This window comes from Urtica dioica, chromosome 6 (genome assembly GCF_054948205.1).
Source record: "Urtica dioica subsp. dioica isolate 48M chromosome 6, U.dioica_male_clone48M_v1_H2, whole genome shotgun sequence".
NCBI lineage: Eukaryota > Viridiplantae > Streptophyta > Magnoliopsida > Rosales > Urticaceae > Urtica > Urtica dioica.
Window position 1 is genome coordinate 37,838,260 of NC_142761.1, and position 16,314 is coordinate 37,854,573.

General features: G+C 40.7%; 4 protein-coding genes across 5 annotated transcripts; 1 reads left to right on the plus strand and 3 right to left on the minus strand.

Annotated features, from left to right (window-relative positions):
* Positions 1 to 1,939: 1,939 nt before the first annotated feature.
* Positions 1,940 to 5,765, minus strand: LOC149393921 (uncharacterized). The gene is made up of 7 exons (XM_089618211.1): positions 5,560 to 5,765; positions 4,978 to 5,479; positions 4,790 to 4,885; positions 4,247 to 4,570; positions 3,882 to 4,202; positions 3,503 to 3,801; positions 1,940 to 2,678 (listed from the first exon to the last, which is right to left on the minus strand). Exons 1-7 carry the CDS (start codon positions 5,763 to 5,765, stop codon positions 1,940 to 1,942), a joined length of 2,487 nt encoding a protein of 828 aa, XP_089474337.1.
* A 1,213-nt stretch (positions 5,766 to 6,978) lies between these two features.
* Positions 6,979 to 7,860, minus strand: LOC149393922 (uncharacterized). Its single transcript, XM_089618212.1, has one exon. It carries the CDS (start codon positions 7,858 to 7,860, stop codon positions 6,979 to 6,981), a length of 882 nt encoding a protein of 293 aa, XP_089474338.1.
* A 333-nt stretch (positions 7,861 to 8,193) lies between these two features.
* Positions 8,194 to 12,853, plus strand: LOC149393923 (NADH dehydrogenase ubiquinone complex I, assembly factor-like protein (DUF185)). 2 transcript variants are annotated; one of them, XM_089616299.1, is made up of 15 exons: positions 8,194 to 8,361; positions 8,502 to 8,584; positions 8,681 to 8,792; positions 9,227 to 9,309; positions 9,470 to 9,535; positions 9,808 to 9,908; positions 10,215 to 10,333; positions 10,495 to 10,535; positions 10,809 to 10,897; positions 11,218 to 11,386; positions 11,480 to 11,596; positions 11,684 to 11,728; positions 12,297 to 12,425; positions 12,517 to 12,689; positions 12,783 to 12,853. In XM_089616299.1, exons 1-14 carry the CDS (start codon positions 8,319 to 8,321, stop codon positions 12,649 to 12,651), a joined length of 1,332 nt encoding a protein of 443 aa, XP_089472425.1. In that variant the 5' UTR covers positions 8,194 to 8,318; the 3' UTR covers positions 12,652 to 12,689; positions 12,783 to 12,853. The 2 variants fall into 2 exon arrangements, with proteins under 2 accessions (XP_089472425.1, XP_089472424.1); XM_089616298.1 differs by having other exon boundaries at positions 8,195 to 8,361; positions 12,517 to 12,853.
* Positions 12,854 to 12,971: 118 nt separating this feature from the next.
* LOC149393924 (Pectin lyase-like superfamily protein) lies at positions 12,972 to 14,657 on the minus strand. Its single transcript, XM_089618213.1, has 5 exons — positions 14,419 to 14,657; positions 14,181 to 14,340; positions 13,890 to 14,096; positions 13,271 to 13,518; positions 12,972 to 13,161 (listed from the first exon to the last, which is right to left on the minus strand). The coding sequence occupies exons 1-5, from the start codon at positions 14,655 to 14,657 to the stop codon at positions 13,002 to 13,004; spliced, it is 1,014 nt and encodes a 337-aa protein (XP_089474339.1). The 3' UTR covers positions 12,972 to 13,001.
* Between the last annotated feature and the right edge of the window lie 1,657 nt (positions 14,658 to 16,314).

The following is a 16,314-nucleotide window of genomic DNA, read 5'->3' on the forward strand; positions in this document are numbered from 1 at the left end:
TGTTGTTTAATTTAATTTTTTTTAGAAAATGACATATATTACTCCTCTTTTAGTTGGGTTGGGCTTTTATGCCCAATTAAGTTTTATCTCAACTCATGCCTCAAATTAATTTAACATCTTTATCTCTCTCTCTACAGATCGATAGACTTTTCCAATCCTGAGCTTGATTCCGCCGGAGACGGCTCCCTTGAGACGGAGCCGGAGCCGGAGCTTCGTTGGAGGTGACAGTTGGCGTGGCTTCCACGTTAGCCACATGGACGAAACCATAGATTGAAAACCAATCAATCAGACCGATATATCAATTTTCGTCCATGGTTGTAAATCTCTGCTTCAAATATATGGTGATTCCAAACCCAAAGTCGGAGAGATTTGGAATCGTGGTGTAATTGGAGAAGAGATTTTTCCACGACCGTGAAATCAAATTCGGAAATCGGACGATCAAAGTCAGAAAGAGAGAAAGAAAAAACCAATCTTGCGTTAACAATGTGATCGAAAGAGTGAAGGATTTGCGAATCTCTTCGAACTTGGCATGATATTTTTTCTGAGGAGAAAAAAAATTCAAATCATCAATGAAACTTAAAATCTCCATGAAATTGCACTCACCGGAGATTGATGAAGAACAACCCACACCGATCAGAGGAAGACGCGCGGGGAAGACGGTCTGAAACAGAAGAAGGTTCATCGTTGGCTGATTCTCGGCGGAAGATCCCGATCGGCGTTTCGGTCGACGTTCTAGCGAGAAACAATGGCGAGTTAGGGTTAGAATCGTCGCTAAGTTTAGCATACATTTACATTTTGTTACACTTTCGGTTACAATCTTTGCTATTTTCAAAACTTCAATAATTTCGAATGATACCTTTAGTTACTGGCTTTGGTACTATTAAACCTTGTAATTTTTTTTTGTTCAGCAAGCTTGATACCTCGTTACTTATAAAATTATATAGTTACATTTGGTTACTAATTTTGCTACTACAGTTATTTCACTCGATACCTCTTGTTATGATATATGTTAATGTTTTTTTTTTAGAAACGTGGGCGGCACCACGACGAACTTATCATTAATCAACCCTCACGTATGGCCGAGGAAAACCGTGGTTACATAGCATATGATTGATCACGAAGAACATCTCGCAGTGCGCAAGGAGGGACAACCCCCTCCCAACGAACATCCGAGTCAAAACTAAGAGAAAACCGAGCAAGATTATGCGCCACGGTGTTACAAGATCTAGGAAGGAAATTAATCTCAAAACCGGAGAAGGAAGGAATGAGAACCTTGATGTCTTGCAAGATGACGCCGAGTTCCGTAGCCGGGACCATGTCGCTTTTAATCGCCTGCACAACTTCAAGACAATCCGACTCAAGCACCACCCGGTTGAACCCATGGAAGATAGCTAAGGATAAGCCTCTTAGAATAGCCTTAGCTTCCGCAAGGGCGGGAGAAAGGCGAATGTTCCGAATAGAAATCTCCGAGGCAATCACAAATCCCTTCTCATCCCTAGCCACCCCTCCGGTGCAAAACCGCCCACCCCCCCCCTGTGATTTCCAGAGTTGCATCCCGCCGAAGCCGAGGTGATGTTGGCATCTCTATAGGTGTTAAGGAAGTCACCGGTCCAAGCCACGAGATCCTCCGGGTTCCACTTAGACTTCCCCGCCGTTACTTGGTTCCTATGATTCCAAATCTCCAAAACAAGCGCAATAAAGAATTCAAAATCACATACCTCAACGGCACTAGCAATGTAGACGAAGATACAGGTGATGTCATCTCCCCGAGTTTTCTTGAGCAACTCCTCAAACTTTGTGAGCTTCCACATTTTCCGGACCCACTTGCATCTCCAAATAGCATGGGAAATCGATTCCGGATAACCATGGCAAAAAGGACAACGGTCATCTTCAATAATGTGGCGGCGAGCAAGCGTGGTGCGGACGTGGCCGAGTTATCCTAAGAGCCCACAACCGAAGAGTTAGACATCACATGCCTATACCCACTCTTCACCGAGAACTCGCCATCTTTAGAAAAATGCCACCGGAGGGTGTCGGCAACCCCCGAGGAGCTAACCGGAATGCATAAAATGGCCTCCGCATCTTCAACTCCAAACATCGCACGGACCAAGACTTCATTCCACCTCCCATCATAGTGTTTAAGTTCCGCTACTCTCATCGAATCGGGCAAGAAGGGCGGGTCAACAAAGGAGAAGCTCGGAGGACGGGGGATCCATTTGTCCTTACGGACGGACACCGACTCCCCATCATCGATCTTCCACCGAGCACCCTTTACAATAATTTCCTTCCCCCAAACCAAACTTCTCCACATAAACGAGGCATTCGAACCACACTTAGCTTCAAAGATATGGCCCCTAGGAAAGTAGCATGCCCGGTAAACCCGACCAACGAGGCTATCGGGTCTCCTCACAAGTCGCCACACACTTTTCGCAATAAGTGCTTGGTTGGATTTTTCGAGATCCCGAAACCCGAGCCCTCCCTCCGATTTATGCTTCGTAAGTTCTTTCCATTTACACCAATAGATTTTGTGTTCTTCCCTGACGCTCCCCCACCAAAACTTAGCCACCGCCTTGTGAATGTCTTTGATTAGTGACTTTGGGAGCCGGAAGCAACTAGCGACGTAGGTCGGGATATATTGGAGAACCGACTTAATGAGAACCTGATGAGAACCTCGCTGCCTTTGCGATGAACGAAGCTCAAATCGTTGCGGAATTACGTGGGTTACCTCAATAAGTCTTTGCTTCAATTTGGATGAAGGTTTGTGGTTTTGTTGTTGTAGGGAATTTTTGGTGGTTTTTGGATAGGTTAAAAGGAAGGGTCGGTTTGGTGTTTTGGGTGGAGTGATAATCGCCACAATAGTTTGTAATTTGAACTATTGATAAGATTGAGGGGGGAATGAAAGACGCCACAATAGTCTATGGAATGAAACTATTGATAAGTCTAGAACTCGAAGAACGCCACAAAGTTATTTGCCTTGATAAGTTCAACGATTTAGAACCTAAGAAATTAGAGAGTATTTTCTCACAAAAGTGTTTTCAGAAATGTTGATTGATTATCTTCATTTAGATTGAGTTTTCTATAAATACAACTTCAAATGATGGTTACAAGTATACCAAAAGACAAGAAAACCAAAGGACAAACAAACCCAAAAGTCACACAATTAAATTGCTAAAACATTAAATGGACCGAGATATTTCGAAGCAGAATAAACTGGGTCTGGGATTCGATTTTTAACAAACTTTCCACCACGTATTAAAGATCTCGTCTTTCTCTTCGATTTGATATGTTGTACGCGTAAATCCGATAACCGAGTAAAAAGATACGGCCCTCTGAAGTTGGACTGACAGATTTGGACGCAGAATTCGGCCCGCATCAGAACCTCTCTCCCGGAGTGCGAGAACCAATACCCCTCCAACTCTTGATCTTATCCCAAACTCATTCGCGGATAAAGGCAAACAAGTCCTTCTTGCTACGCCCCGAACACGGCGGGAGGCCGAGATACCGTTGGTGACACGGGGTGATGCTAATACCAAGCCGGGAAGCGATGTCAACCTTGGACCCCTCCGGAACGTCTTTCCCGAAGAAAATATTAGACTTAGTGAAGTTGATTAGTTGACCCGAAGCCGCCGCGTAAGTAGAGAGACGCCTCGCCACCGCCTCACACTCTTCCAACTTTGCCCGGAAGAACACAAGACTATCATCCGCGAAGAGTAAATGGGAGACCCGGAGATCTCGAGAGCCAAAACACACCCCGCTAATCTCCACTTTTCTCTCACTTTCCCGAAGGAGGCAAGAGAGCCCCTCCGAAAAAAAAGAAAAAGAAAGGGGGAAAGAGGGTCGCCTTGGCGAAGGCCTCTACTTGGCACGAGACGGCCTCGAACTTCCCCGTTGATGTTGAAAGAGTACCTCACCGTCTTGACGCACGTCATAACCTTATCAACCCATCTACCATCAAATCCCAGCTTCAACATCATCGCTTCAAGGAAGGGCCATTCCACACGGTCGTAGGCCTTCGCCATATCAATTTTGAAGGCCGCGTAATCGCCGTTCCCAAATCTTCCACACCTCATAGAATGAATCCCCTCAAAGCACACCATAGCGTTGTCGAAGATTTGTTGGCCTCCCACGAATGCGCCTTGGTTCTCCGAGATCACCTCATCCATGTACCCTTTCATTCTCACCACGAGACAACGAGACATCACCTTATAAATGACATACATAAGCTAATAGGACGGAATTCACTAACCTTGACCGGTTTGTCCACCTTAGGGATAAGAGGGATAATCGTGTCATTGACGTCTTCGGGACTAAAGCCATCGTTGAGAACGTCAAGGCACGCCTCAGTCATAAGCTCTCCGATCACCGACCAATGCTTTTGGTAGAAGAGTGCCGGAAAGCCGTCGCTCCCCGGAGCCTTGGTAGCCCCCATGGAGAAAATGGCAGCCTTCACCTCGTCTTCATCAAAGGGCCGAATGAGATCCAAATTAATCTCGGGGGTGACTAAGGGCCTCACCCCCTCGAGGGCTTTATCAATGAGGGCTGCGCTCGGGGAAGTAGAAGAGAAGATATCCTCAAAGTATGACGAGATAACCGTAGTAATACCTTCCTTTCCCGAGACCCATGTGTCGCTCTCGTTGAGGAGGCCTCAGATGGCATTCCTCTTTTTCCTCGCCGACGTCTTTCGGTGAAAGAGCCTCGTATTCTTGTCTCCGCTTTTCATCCACGAGATCCGGCTTCTTTGTCTCCAAAACCGCTCTTCTTTTTCTAAAAGAGCATCAAGTTGACGAACCTCCCGACTCAAGCTCCCACGGTCCAGGCAGTTACGATCATCCCCGACCCTCCGGACCACTTCCTTTTGCCTCTCAATCTTGCACGATACGTCTCTCTTCTTACCCACACCCCACCGAGCAAGACTCTCTTTGCATCGCCTCAAAGATTCAAGGAGACTTGGCAAGGCAGCCCCCAAGACTCCCCCACCCCATCCTTGGCGAACACGATCCTCACACTCCTCCTCATCGCACCAAGCCTCCTCGAAGAAAAAGCGACCCGAGGTTTTGGGCATGAAGGAGGTCCGGTTCGGTTCAGAAGAGAGAAGAAGAGGACGATGATCCGAATTCCAAAATTCAAGATGGAAAATTTTGGCGTTCGGGAAAAAGTCCCCCACTCCGAGTTGGCAAGGCATCGGTCAAGTCTTGCTTGGATACTCTCCGGGTTCGAGCTTTTCCTCCAAGTGAAATCCGCTCCCTCAAAACCCAAATCCATGAGGTCGCAATCCTCCAACAAATGACGGAAAGACTCCAAAAGCGAAGGGTCACGCAACCGCCCGTCGCTTAACTCCCCGTTCTCAGCCACCTTGTTGAGATCTCCTCCAACGAGCCAAGGCGCAGCGAAGTGGCCTAAAATTCGCCGAACAAGCTCCCAAGAAAACCTCATGTTAGCTGCCACCGGGTCGCCGTAGAGTCCAAAGAAATTCCAGCCCCTGCCCTCTCCATCAAAGAACAGCCCCGTAATATGGAGAACGAGCCCAGCGTAAAACTCAAATTATTATTCCAAAGCAACATGAGACCCCCGCTTCTACCCACACAATCCACCGTGAAGCAGTTCTCAAAATCCAACAGCAAGCGGACCCTCTCAGCCGCACTACTCCTAAGCCTAGCATCCGACAGAAAGATAAAGTCGGGCTTGTGCTTACGAGAGTGTGATTGAAGAGTCCTCTTCGTCCGGGAGTTTCCCAACCCCTGGACGTTCCATAGAAGGCCTATCATTGCTCCCGGCAGCCCTCATCACCGTGGGGCGCCGCTGTCGAAATAAGAGAAGCCGCAGCCAAATCCTCAGAATCAGAAATGACATGGGCTGGGGTAAACACAAACGATGAGGCAGGAGGAGAAGGCTCCTGGGGACGCCTCAGAGAATCCACAGGAGCCGTGAATGCTAAGGCTTTACAATCTGTAGTCCCCGAGACAATAGGACCTACCCGCGCCGCCTTCGTGTTCGTCATATCCTCCCCGACATCAGTGGAGGTCACTTCTTCGTTGGTTCTTCCGCTAAATCCATCAGGCCGCCGAGCTCTCTTCTTCCATGAAGTTTATTCCCCTGACGAAAGGCCCGTGGGAGAAGCCAGGACTAGAGCACCACCCCCGTCTGTGGGAGCACCTCTTGGGACCGCCACCCTGCCTGTATGCTTAAGGTTTCTTGTGTGGGTTTTGTCGGTCGGAGAATGGAAACCCGTCTTCAACTCCTCCGCCGCCTTGAGAGCGCCGAAGACGAACCCAGGTCCACCTCCGACGGCCACTCCGCCCTGATCCTCCGGGTCCCGCGCCATGGGCTCCTTCTGAGGCCTCCAACCAACCCCTGAATCCACCACCAGGCCTCCATCTTTTCCATCCTGGGCCACCTCCTGAACAGCGTTGCCGGTCCGATGCTCTTCCTTCGCTTTCACTCCTATCCCCACCCCCATGGCGTTCTCCAGGGCGCGCGCGATCTCCACCAAAGTCGCAGGGTCCACCGGGTTCACCTCAGCAGGTTTGGAGATTCGCAAGCCTGGAAAACTCTCATCTGGGGTATCCCTGGGTTTGACAGCCTGCGTTTGAATGGAGCCCATGACCAAGCCCAAAGAGGTATGGACCCCCTTAGAACCGGATAGATGCCCCATGTGGGCTTCATCATTGAAGAGGCCCATCCTTTTTTTAATAGATTCAGCGACAACACGTGGCTTCATCTTCCCTTTCGAACTTGTGCCAATAACAGGGTGGGCAGGGTTTCGAGTGTTCATTGGAACTCTATCCTCAATGATGGCCTCGGACTTCTCAAGCGTGGCGTGTGAAGTCGTCTCCTTCTCCATGCCCATCACTGATTGGCTTGTCTTATGCCCAAACTTCGAGGCGCCAGCCACCGGCTCTCCTGGAACCGAACATCCCGACGAACCGCTGAACTCCGTCGCTTGGTGAGGTGGAACACCATGCGGGCGCCCATCACTACCTAGAGACCCCCTGCTTGGGCTTTCACCCTGATCTCGATTCCCATTGTTAGGAATATGCTTGCCCTGCCCCGAGCCCTCCGCCCAGATTTCTTCGAGCTGCTATGGGCCCCTGCAATTCTGAACACCGAAGAGGCGAATCGGTTTGGTGCCACTCCAACCATAAAGGCTCCATAACCAAATCCAGTACTAGGTTTCTCTGTGGGAGCCCCTACCGCCGTACAATTTTCCCACTGATGGCCGACAATTCCACAGTGGAAGCAGAGGAGGGGAAGCTTCTCATACTTGACGTTGCACCATGTCTTCTCCCCCTGGGACCCAAGTTGCACCGCTAAACCACGACGCAGCGGCTTGGAGATGTCCAGAATAACCCGGACCTGGATGAACTCGTCACGTATACGTCCATTCCGATCCTTGTCCACCTTGATAACTTTACCAATCCGTCCCCCGAGTGTTTCCCCCAGTCTCGTCGAGGTGGCCAACAAAGGAAGACCATGGATCTGTGTCCACATCTTCACACTCGTGAACCTTCCGGGAACTATGGGAGAAGTGTCCGACGGGTCAGATAGGCTCAAGAGACCTTTGTCGAAAATCCACGGTTCACTATCAAGGACTCTCTTCTTTTCCGCCACAGAGCCGAAATAGAATTTGAACGTAGAGTTCTGGAGGTCACTGATTTCCAGTCCCTCATTCACGTTCCACAGATTCCCAATCACAGCCTTGAGGGACTTCTTATTAAAGTTCTTGTCTGTCAGGAGTTTCCCCAACAAGATCACCTCAGACTCTTTTTTACTCTCGATCAGGAGTTCCTCATCGACAGGTACCACATCGTCTTCATCTTCTGTAACGTTAAAGTTGATCCACTTGTTACAGAGATCATCCATGGCCTTACGGGAAGGTTAAACCCAAAGGCAGCACTGAAGTTATAGAGAACTCAGAGATACGACATTCAACTTTTATGATATATGTTAATGTTAAAACTTAATATTTTTCAATAATAATTTAAATTTTTGGATGTGTTCCATAAATTTTAGATTTTAGCATATGAGTAAGTGTTTTAAACATCAAAACTCGTGTCAAAATAATAAGTAGACATAGTTTCTCGTTCAATAACTATTGGTAAATTTTATATTTACTCCGTATTGGTGCATAATAGAAAAAGAAACTCAAAATGGGCATAAAAGCCTATAACTCGAAAATAAGGGACGATCCAGTCCATTTCCCAAAAAACTAAAGAAACCGTGTCAAATTTAGTCTCTCTCGTGTGATTCATCTGCGTTAACGACCAGCGTCGAGTTGTTTTCGGAGGGTTTTAAGACTCGGCAACGAAAATCATCCAGCGATGTGGTCTCGCTCTCGTACTATTCTCTTCCATTTTCCAAAAGGTGATTCCTTATTATCATGTAATCTCTACTTATCGTGAGCATTCCCAGGAGAAAGAAAAAAAAAAAAAAAATTCAAGTTCATGCACTCTAACTGTTTGATAAAAGCACATGTTATAATGGGGAATCAAAATTTCGTGCAGTGAGTCATCTTGAGCGTAATTGGGCAGTATCCCATTTCAAAACCTTTTCATCTTCGAACTTCGTTGGCGATGAACCAGTTCTTGTAAGCGTTTCCTAATTTTCCCACTCTAATATGATTTTTTTTTTCACGTTCGAGATTGAATTGCTGTTCTTAGCTGATTTTAGCCAATCTGAGTAGGTTCGTGATTTCATTCATTCTGCATTGTACGAGCCGAATCACGGGTACTTCTCGCAGAGATCTCGATCCGTCGGAGTGCTTGAGAGAAGCATTAAGTTCAATCACCTCGATGGTAAACTTTCTGTCATGATTTACATATTTTGCTACGCCTGCGAAAAATTCTAAAGAATGTTCCTCGTAAATAATACATTCCATGACTCAAGAGAAGATCAGTCTGTTTTAAAAAAAAAATATATCATGGGTTATGGAAATTGGGAATGAACTGAAATAATGACTCGAGTTTTGGAGTTTTACATTATTAATTGTGAATGTTGCACAAAATCGTGTGAGGTTATTTAAAATTTGAGGCTTTAATCTCTGGGTCATCAGAATAGCAGCCAAATTTTTAATTTTAAATTTATTTCTTCTTCTCTTGTAAATTATCACCTCCCAGTTCTAATTATTTATAACTTATGTATCTTGTCATTTTTTTAATGCAATTTGTTTTTCTAATTATTATCCACCATTTATGGGCTAACTATATCGTTTCTCGAATTGACATTTTAGGGAGGAAAGCTTATACGAAACTACTGGATAAAATATACAAGGACAGTGATATATCATGGTTCACCCCCGTAGAACTGTTTAAGGTAAATACATTTATCTCTAAATTATTTTCAACGCGTATTTGTTTAGCTTGCAATGAAGAATAACCCAGCGTTTACCGTTCTCTCAGCTGAACATTTTTTTTTTACCATTTATTTTTCCCCCAAATATTATACAACTTTTTTTGCTATGAATTCCTTGCAGCCTTGGTATGCCCATGGAATCGCTGAATCCATATTGCGAACTGCGAACCTTTCGGTTCCGCTCAAAGTAAGAGCCTCCTCTTTCCTATCTATACATTGCCAAACATTTCACGTGTAAACTATCTAGTCATGTTTTCGATAATGCTTCTAGTTTCTGGTTGATACAATCTCGAACCTTTTCTTGAATTAGCATTATGTAATTCATGTTAAATGATATTTTTTCCTAAGACGATATCATTTTATAACATCGTAGAATTTCTCCATGGTATATTTTTTTTATTATTAAATTATTGAGTAAATGCATGGTCTTGTGGTTGACATGGCTTATGTTTGTTTCAGATATATGAAATTGGCGGCGGATCAGGAACTTGTGCGAAGGGAATATTGGATTACATAATGTTGAATGCACCGCCGAGAATTTACAATAGTATGACCTACACGTATGTTCTTCACCGTTCGTGATAGTTTTTGAGCTAATGGCAAATATAAAATCTTGGCAGGACTCATAATTGAAGCACTGAATTATCTGGCCTTTCCTATCACAAGAATAGCCATCCGTTACAATTCTTTTTTTTTTAAAAAAAAAAACTAAAATTTATCCATTTATCATATCTTGAAAGGAATCTTATTTTATTTTTGGCTTCGTTCCAACTACTAATTGTAGAATGAGGATATATATGCTAGTATAAAAATATCGATTTTGTACTTCACTTAATCTTTGTGTACAATAAATTTGATTGGTGTAGCTCAGTAGAAATAAGTCCAACTCTTGCTGAGAAACAGAAAGAAACAGTCGGAGAAGTGAAAAGCCATTTGTCAAAGTTTCGAGTCGAATGCCGTGACGCTGCTGATCGGACTGGTTGGGGTGAGATGATTCTTCATACAATTGTTTTATTCTTTATGGCATTATTTGTAAAGTGTCAACTATCGCTAACTAATCTATAAATTAATAGATCTCGAGAAGGTCTTGGTTTCGAATATTCTCTTTTTCTTATTTCTCTTTTAATAGATTAATATATAAAACAGGGGATGTGCAGGAACAACCGTGTTGGGTTATAATGCTCGAGGTACATTCTTTCATAAAATTTATTGCAAAAATATATGCCGTATCGAACGACTAATATGTTTAATTTTATTTTTTATTTAATTTTTTTTAAATAAAAAGAATCGGATACACAGTATCTGTGATTACATCAAAGATCTGCAAACACTCGGATTACTATCTTTATTTTAATGAAGCTCTGTACCGGAATGTTACATTGTTTTGCATGTAACCGTGTCCGCATTACTAAAGTTAAGGTAATATTTCGAAATCAAATTTATGAACTTGTTTATAACAGGTACTCGATAATCTTCCACACGACCTGATATACTCAAAAGATCAAGTTTCTCCTTGGACGGAAGTATGGGTACAGAAGCAACAGGATAGGTATTCCCATTTTTCGACGGGTGGTCTTACTTTAGTTTTTTCATTTTGATAATTTATCGTATTGTGACTTTGATTTAATATGTCTTTGCTCAATCTATATCACATGTTTTGTCTTTTGGCTTTAGCTACGAACAGAAATAAAAATAATAAGAAACTATGAACATGATGTATTGTGCCATAGTCATAATCCTTCTCGTGTCATTTGATAAAACTCGTAGAATTAGTAGTCATAATTATTAAGTTCGACCGCTGATTCCGATCTTTTGATTCTAATGTTCCATGAGACTGATATTTGTATATATATTTTTAAATATAAATAGTGGAGAACTCAGTGAGTTGTATAAGCCATTACAAGACTCATTAATCAAGCGTTGTGTTGAACTCGTGGCCTTGGACAAAAGTGAGTCTGATTTAATCTTGAAGGCCAAAAGCATTTGGGCAAAAGTCTCTCCAAAGCCTCGAAAACGTTGGCTTCCAACTGGTTCTTTGGTGAGAGGGATTATTATAATTTATATATTTTTAAATATGTATATATTTGCTCCGATGATAATGCTTTTTTTTTTTTTTTTTTTTAATCTACAGAAACTACTTGAAGTTTTACACGGTGTATTACCAAAGATGTCTTTGATTGCTTCGGATTTTAGTTACCTACCCGATGTAATTGTACCCGGTGAGAATGCACCGTTGGTTTCAACAAAGGTATATTCTTTTTTCTATTTTTATTATTATTTTTTATTAAATTCATTTATCACTTTGCTTTTCACCATTACATTTCTGTTTCTGCAGAAAGAAGGCAAAAGCTCGGATTATAGTAATTATCTAGATGCAAAGGTAGAATTACTATTGACTTGACTAATACGTCATATTCACGTTACTTTTCTTATCTTTTCATTGCTTATCAAAGAAAATAAAATGAAGGAAGCCTTGTGTGGTGACCGATTCTTTTCTTTTTCTAGCGTTATTTATATTTGGGTCTAGTTTGATTTTCTATCACCATTTGTTGCTTTCAAATATTTTACTATAACAAGTCAGTGACTTTTACTTTCTTTCATTGTAATTAGCTTTTCCTAACAAGAGAGAAACTTCTTGATGATACATAATTCATCACTTTTTTCTCGTAGCTTCTTTTTAAACTTATCTACCCAAATTCAGATTAGCTGTGTTTATTTCTCATATAGGTATTTTTGCAGTATTTTTCTTGTTTAATTTGACTTGTATATTTTCAACTGTTTAGAGATTCATGCAGTTTTTTTTCTCTGTTTACAGTATCATATAGTATATGGGAAAAATACTAAATGATATTTTTCTTGTTTAATTTGACTTATATATTTATCGAATATTTGACATGTTCAAATGAGGTATTTGTGTAATTCTCCTTTTTCTTTCACTTTTTTCACAGGGCGAAGCGGATATTTTTTTCCCTACCGACTTTGTGCTTTTGGAACGCATTGAACATTATTGCTCTGGATGGCTGAAACTAGACACAGATCGGCCATCAAAGCAAGGAAAGAAGAGGCGAACAATCATAGTAAGTTCATATTCATTCACAAAGAGGAACATTTGATTAAGCCAAACCAAACATATGTAATGTAACATTTTTTCGTTATAATTTTGTGTAGCTCGATACATCAGCTTTTATGGAAGAGTTCGGATTGCCCTCAAAGACGAGAACAAAGGACGGATATAACCCTCTTCTGCACGATTTCGCAAACACCAAGTTCTACCTTAGCGTCCCGACTCACAACACTACATAAAAACGGCTTTTTCTCTCTCCCATAGAATCTTGCATCAAGTATGTCATCATTTTTTTTATATCATTATAATTCATGCATTAGAAATCGCCCATTTGGTTAGTTGAAAGAAAAAACAATTTGGACCGTCTCAGGAAGATTTTTGCGACGTTGCTTCACTCGCAAGATTGAGAAATAATAAAAGGTATATGAGGGTTTTATAGTATTTTTCCCCCTAAAATATATTTGCATGTGTTTCTCCTTGTACAATTTGTAAAAAGGATAAAGCAGACTTGTAATTTTGACCGAAAATTGAACACCGACTGATTACGCTTGGAAACTAAATATTCCAAGCGCTTAGGCGCGAACAAATATTAGTAGGGTTGTCTTGCGATCCATCCTTCATTGTCGATGAATCGTTGACTGGTCAACTCATTCAGGGTCTCCTTACTCAGCTTCTTCAACCAACTCACCCGATGCGATTTATCGGCTCCGGGTCCGTAGCACGATTCTTCGGCGAAGGTCAATTGACTCCTAGTCAAGATATGTAGGATCATGGATTAGAGCACGGAAATGAAAAAAAGTCAATGCGTGGTCAACTTATAGTTCGAAAATTGCTCTTATGCTATGACTAAAAGCTCACTGTTCTCTGGAGTAATCCCAAGTGTCCCAACCCGGAGGAACGATGACGTTTGAGAAGTTGGATTGGTAGAACAAAACCCTAGCGAAGCTCCGCCACGGCCTTCCCAAGTATACGCTGCCGGTCCCAAAGACGTGGCAGTTTTTGAACACGAATCCACTTCCGTCGTTAGGGTTAAATCTTCCTTGTGCAGTAACGTAACCGATGAATCCTGGCTCTATATCATGACCTAGCACCGATATCGAACAACTCTACAAAAGCAAAAAAAAAAAAAAAAAAAAAAAAAAACATGTCAAATCAATGACTTGTAAGGAATGGATATTTTTTTTTCTTCCCTTTATTCCCCATACTCAAGAATGAAATCTACAACGATTCACAATTACACCATATCTTCAATGCCCTAGAAGTAATGAAGTTGCCCTTTTGAGTACTAAAACCTAACGCACAAGATTCATGCACTTACAAAAAAAAAAAAAATGAAAGGAAACTTTTTCAAAGGTACTTTTAAACATCAATAGTGTATGTTTTAACCTTTGTATCATAGTCCGTTCCTTGTCTTAGTAAAAAAAAATGGAAACTTAAAACAACTAATTCTATTTTTATTTTATTTTTAAGGAAGTACCTCGTAAATGGATTGGCCGCTACCGAAGATGAAATCCACGGCGCCTTGTATAGTGCATTTGTGAAAATAGTGACGTCCTTGATCGTCCCATAACGTGTCTTGTAATCCATAGAAACCGCATCGCACAAACCGGTTTTTGTCTCCGGTGATCATCGCCGCCGCTGCCGGTTCTCTAGGGTTTTTGTTGCCCGGGAGATTATACGAATTCTACCTCAAAAATAAAATATAAAAAAAATTAATTTTTTTTTTAACAGGGATTAAAATTATTAAGGAATTGAAACAATTTGTCACCCTAAAGCCAATGGATTTGACAACAATATTATCAGCCATGGAATTGAAAGTGGGACTCTGAGCTACTGAATAATGGTCATCCCAAACAACGTGTGTTCTTCTTCTTCCTCGGCCTCTTAGGACTAAGTAAGGCTTGTCATTTGGGATTTTCACCTTCTCTCTGTATTCATTTGATGCACATAATTATTAATAATAATAAAAAAAAGCCAAATTGAAAGACAAAAAATAAAAAAAAAACCTGTAAATGCCTGCGTCGATGTTTATAGCAACCCAGTGCTGATTATTTGAAGGAATAGAGTTTATGGCAGATTGGATGGTTGAGAAATTAGCAACTCCATTTTTGGCCACAGTGATTGTGTAGTAAGGATATATTTTGTTACCGTCTTTTTTGTACCATTCGCAATTAACTTGTATTTGTCCAATCACTACAAGCAAAGCAATACACACGCTTACAAAGTTATGTACTACAAACCCCATTTTTTTTCTTAAGCCTAAATACAAATGTTTAATTATGATATTTTTTTTTGGGTGTTCTTTGCATTATATAGAGAGATAAGAGTATGGGGGCTTAGAGGGAAAGTCAAACGTTTGTTAGTGATTAATTTATGTAAATTGATTTCCAAACCCATAAGGATCGTTAATCTCCTTTTTTAGCCTTGAGAAGAAATAAAAGATTAAAATTTTCAAGATCTCTTATTCTTTAAAATTTGCCGATTTTAAAAAGTGGCGGTGTCAGAAATAGAACAGATTTATTCTTCAGTGACACTCAAGACGGTTGGTTTGGTTACAACAGTATAGCAAATTTAGAACGTATTATTATTCCAAGGATCACATAGCAACTATGATGGTAACCTGATTAATTTAATTACGAGAAATTACTTAACATAATATGGTTTTTTTTATATATGCCATTAATATGGAGATCTCCATTAAATAGAGAAGGGAATCAATATGATCAAAACTTCTAGTACTACCAAATAGTATAATAAATCTGATCAGTGTTAATTAATAAAAAAATACAGTCCATTAATCAAGGTAATGTCCGGAACCCGGATTAAACCATTAAAAATAAAACTTTGAAAAAAATGAGAAAACATTAAAACTCTCTATTGTATTTGGATTAAAATTTGAGAGAGCATGATGAGAGCGAGTGAGAAGAGAATCACATGTACGTTTCCTATAAGTAGTTGTTTCGATTTTCATTCCCCCTCATTTTTTTCAATGAAAATGAATTCTTAATTTTTTAATTTCACACTTTATCTCGAATTTTCATTTCCTAGAATTTTCCTCCGTAAAATAAACACAAAGAAAATACAATAAATTTGTATCCCCTTCCATTTCTTAAAAAAAAAAAAATATGGAGTTTCCTATCCCCATTTTACTTATTATATATAGGTTAGCGGTAAAACATTGTCTATCTAAGAAAAATCAATGTATTTCTTCAACATTTCAAAACATAGCATTGAGTGCGTTGCAACGATATATTTATGATACATAGTTCAAGAAAGAACCGTCTCGTTTATTTCATCACAAACTTTTTAGTTCACTTCTTGATAGAATCAACCAATTACGTGTACATGAGCAACACCCGCTAATAATAACTCCATTAAATAGAGATATCAATCCGGAAATACAATCATGAAATCTCTTTCATTACTTATATGATCGTTTTTTTTTTTTTTTTTTTTTTTTTTTTTTTTTTTTATTGTATGAAGAGCTCGGGCAATCCATTGCTCTCATGATTCAAGTGTTCCGTCGTTTAAATCGAATAAAAACATAAAAAATATAATTAATTAAGCCTTTATTAGGTTGAAGTTGCCATATATTAATGTTATTATGAGCCACATTGATTAAACCAATATAATTAACTTAGATATAAACAATACATGTTTTTTTAGAAGAAATAATACATGTTTTTGTTTTAACGTATTCAATTTATTTCTCAAGATGACGTCTCAATGATAAATTGATTTACATAGGAGACTCAAATGAGATAATAATTTTTTTTTTCATCTTCTAGATTTTACTTCATCACGAAGTAGGATCTGTTTATTATCTCTTCACCATGTCCAATTCTTAACTAAGAACTCTGCAAAATAAGGAGAAAAATATTTTTCCATCACTATTGAATAGA

What these genes read in the sequence shown, in the direction of transcription:
- LOC149393923 (XM_089616299.1), top strand. Translation starts at nt 8,319, where the DNA reads ATGTGGTCTCGCTCTCGTACTATTCTCTTCCATTTTCCAAAAG. An exon ending in ACCTTTCGGTTCCGCTCAAA is followed by an intron (nt 9,536 to 9,807) that starts GTAAGAGCCTCC and finishes TGTTTGTTTCAG; the next exon opens with ATATATGAAATTGGCGGCGG. An exon ending in AGAAGAGGCGAACAATCATA is followed by an intron (nt 12,426 to 12,516) that starts GTAAGTTCATAT and finishes AATTTTGTGTAG; the next exon opens with CTCGATACATCAGCTTTTAT.
- LOC149393922 (XM_089618212.1), bottom strand. Translation starts at nt 7,860, where the DNA reads ATGGATGATCTCTGTAACAAGTGGATCAACTTTAACGTTACAGAAGAT.
- LOC149393924 (XM_089618213.1), bottom strand. Translation starts at nt 14,657, where the DNA reads ATGGGGTTTGTAGTACATAACTTTGTAAGCGTGTGTATTGCTTTGCTT. An exon ending in ATCGACGCAGGCATTTACAG is followed by an intron (nt 14,341 to 14,418) that starts GTTTTTTTTTTA and finishes AAATGAATACAG; the next exon opens with AGAGAAGGTGAAAATCCCAA. An exon ending in GCGGCCAATCCATTTACGAG is followed by an intron (nt 13,519 to 13,889) that starts GTACTTCCTTAA and finishes TTGCTTTTGTAG; the next exon opens with AGTTGTTCGATATCGGTGCT.
- LOC149393921 (XM_089618211.1), bottom strand. Translation starts at nt 5,765, where the DNA reads ATGATAGGCCTTCTATGGAACGTCCAGGGGTTGGGAAACTCCCGGACG. An exon ending in GGTAGAAGCGGGGGTCTCAT is followed by an intron (nt 5,480 to 5,559) that starts GTTGCTTTGGAA and finishes TGGAGAGGGCAG; the next exon opens with GGGCTGGAATTTCTTTGGAC. An exon ending in GTGGGAGCTTGAGTCGGGAG is followed by an intron (nt 4,571 to 4,789) that starts GTTCGTCAACTT and finishes TCATACTTTGAG; the next exon opens with GATATCTTCTCTTCTACTTC.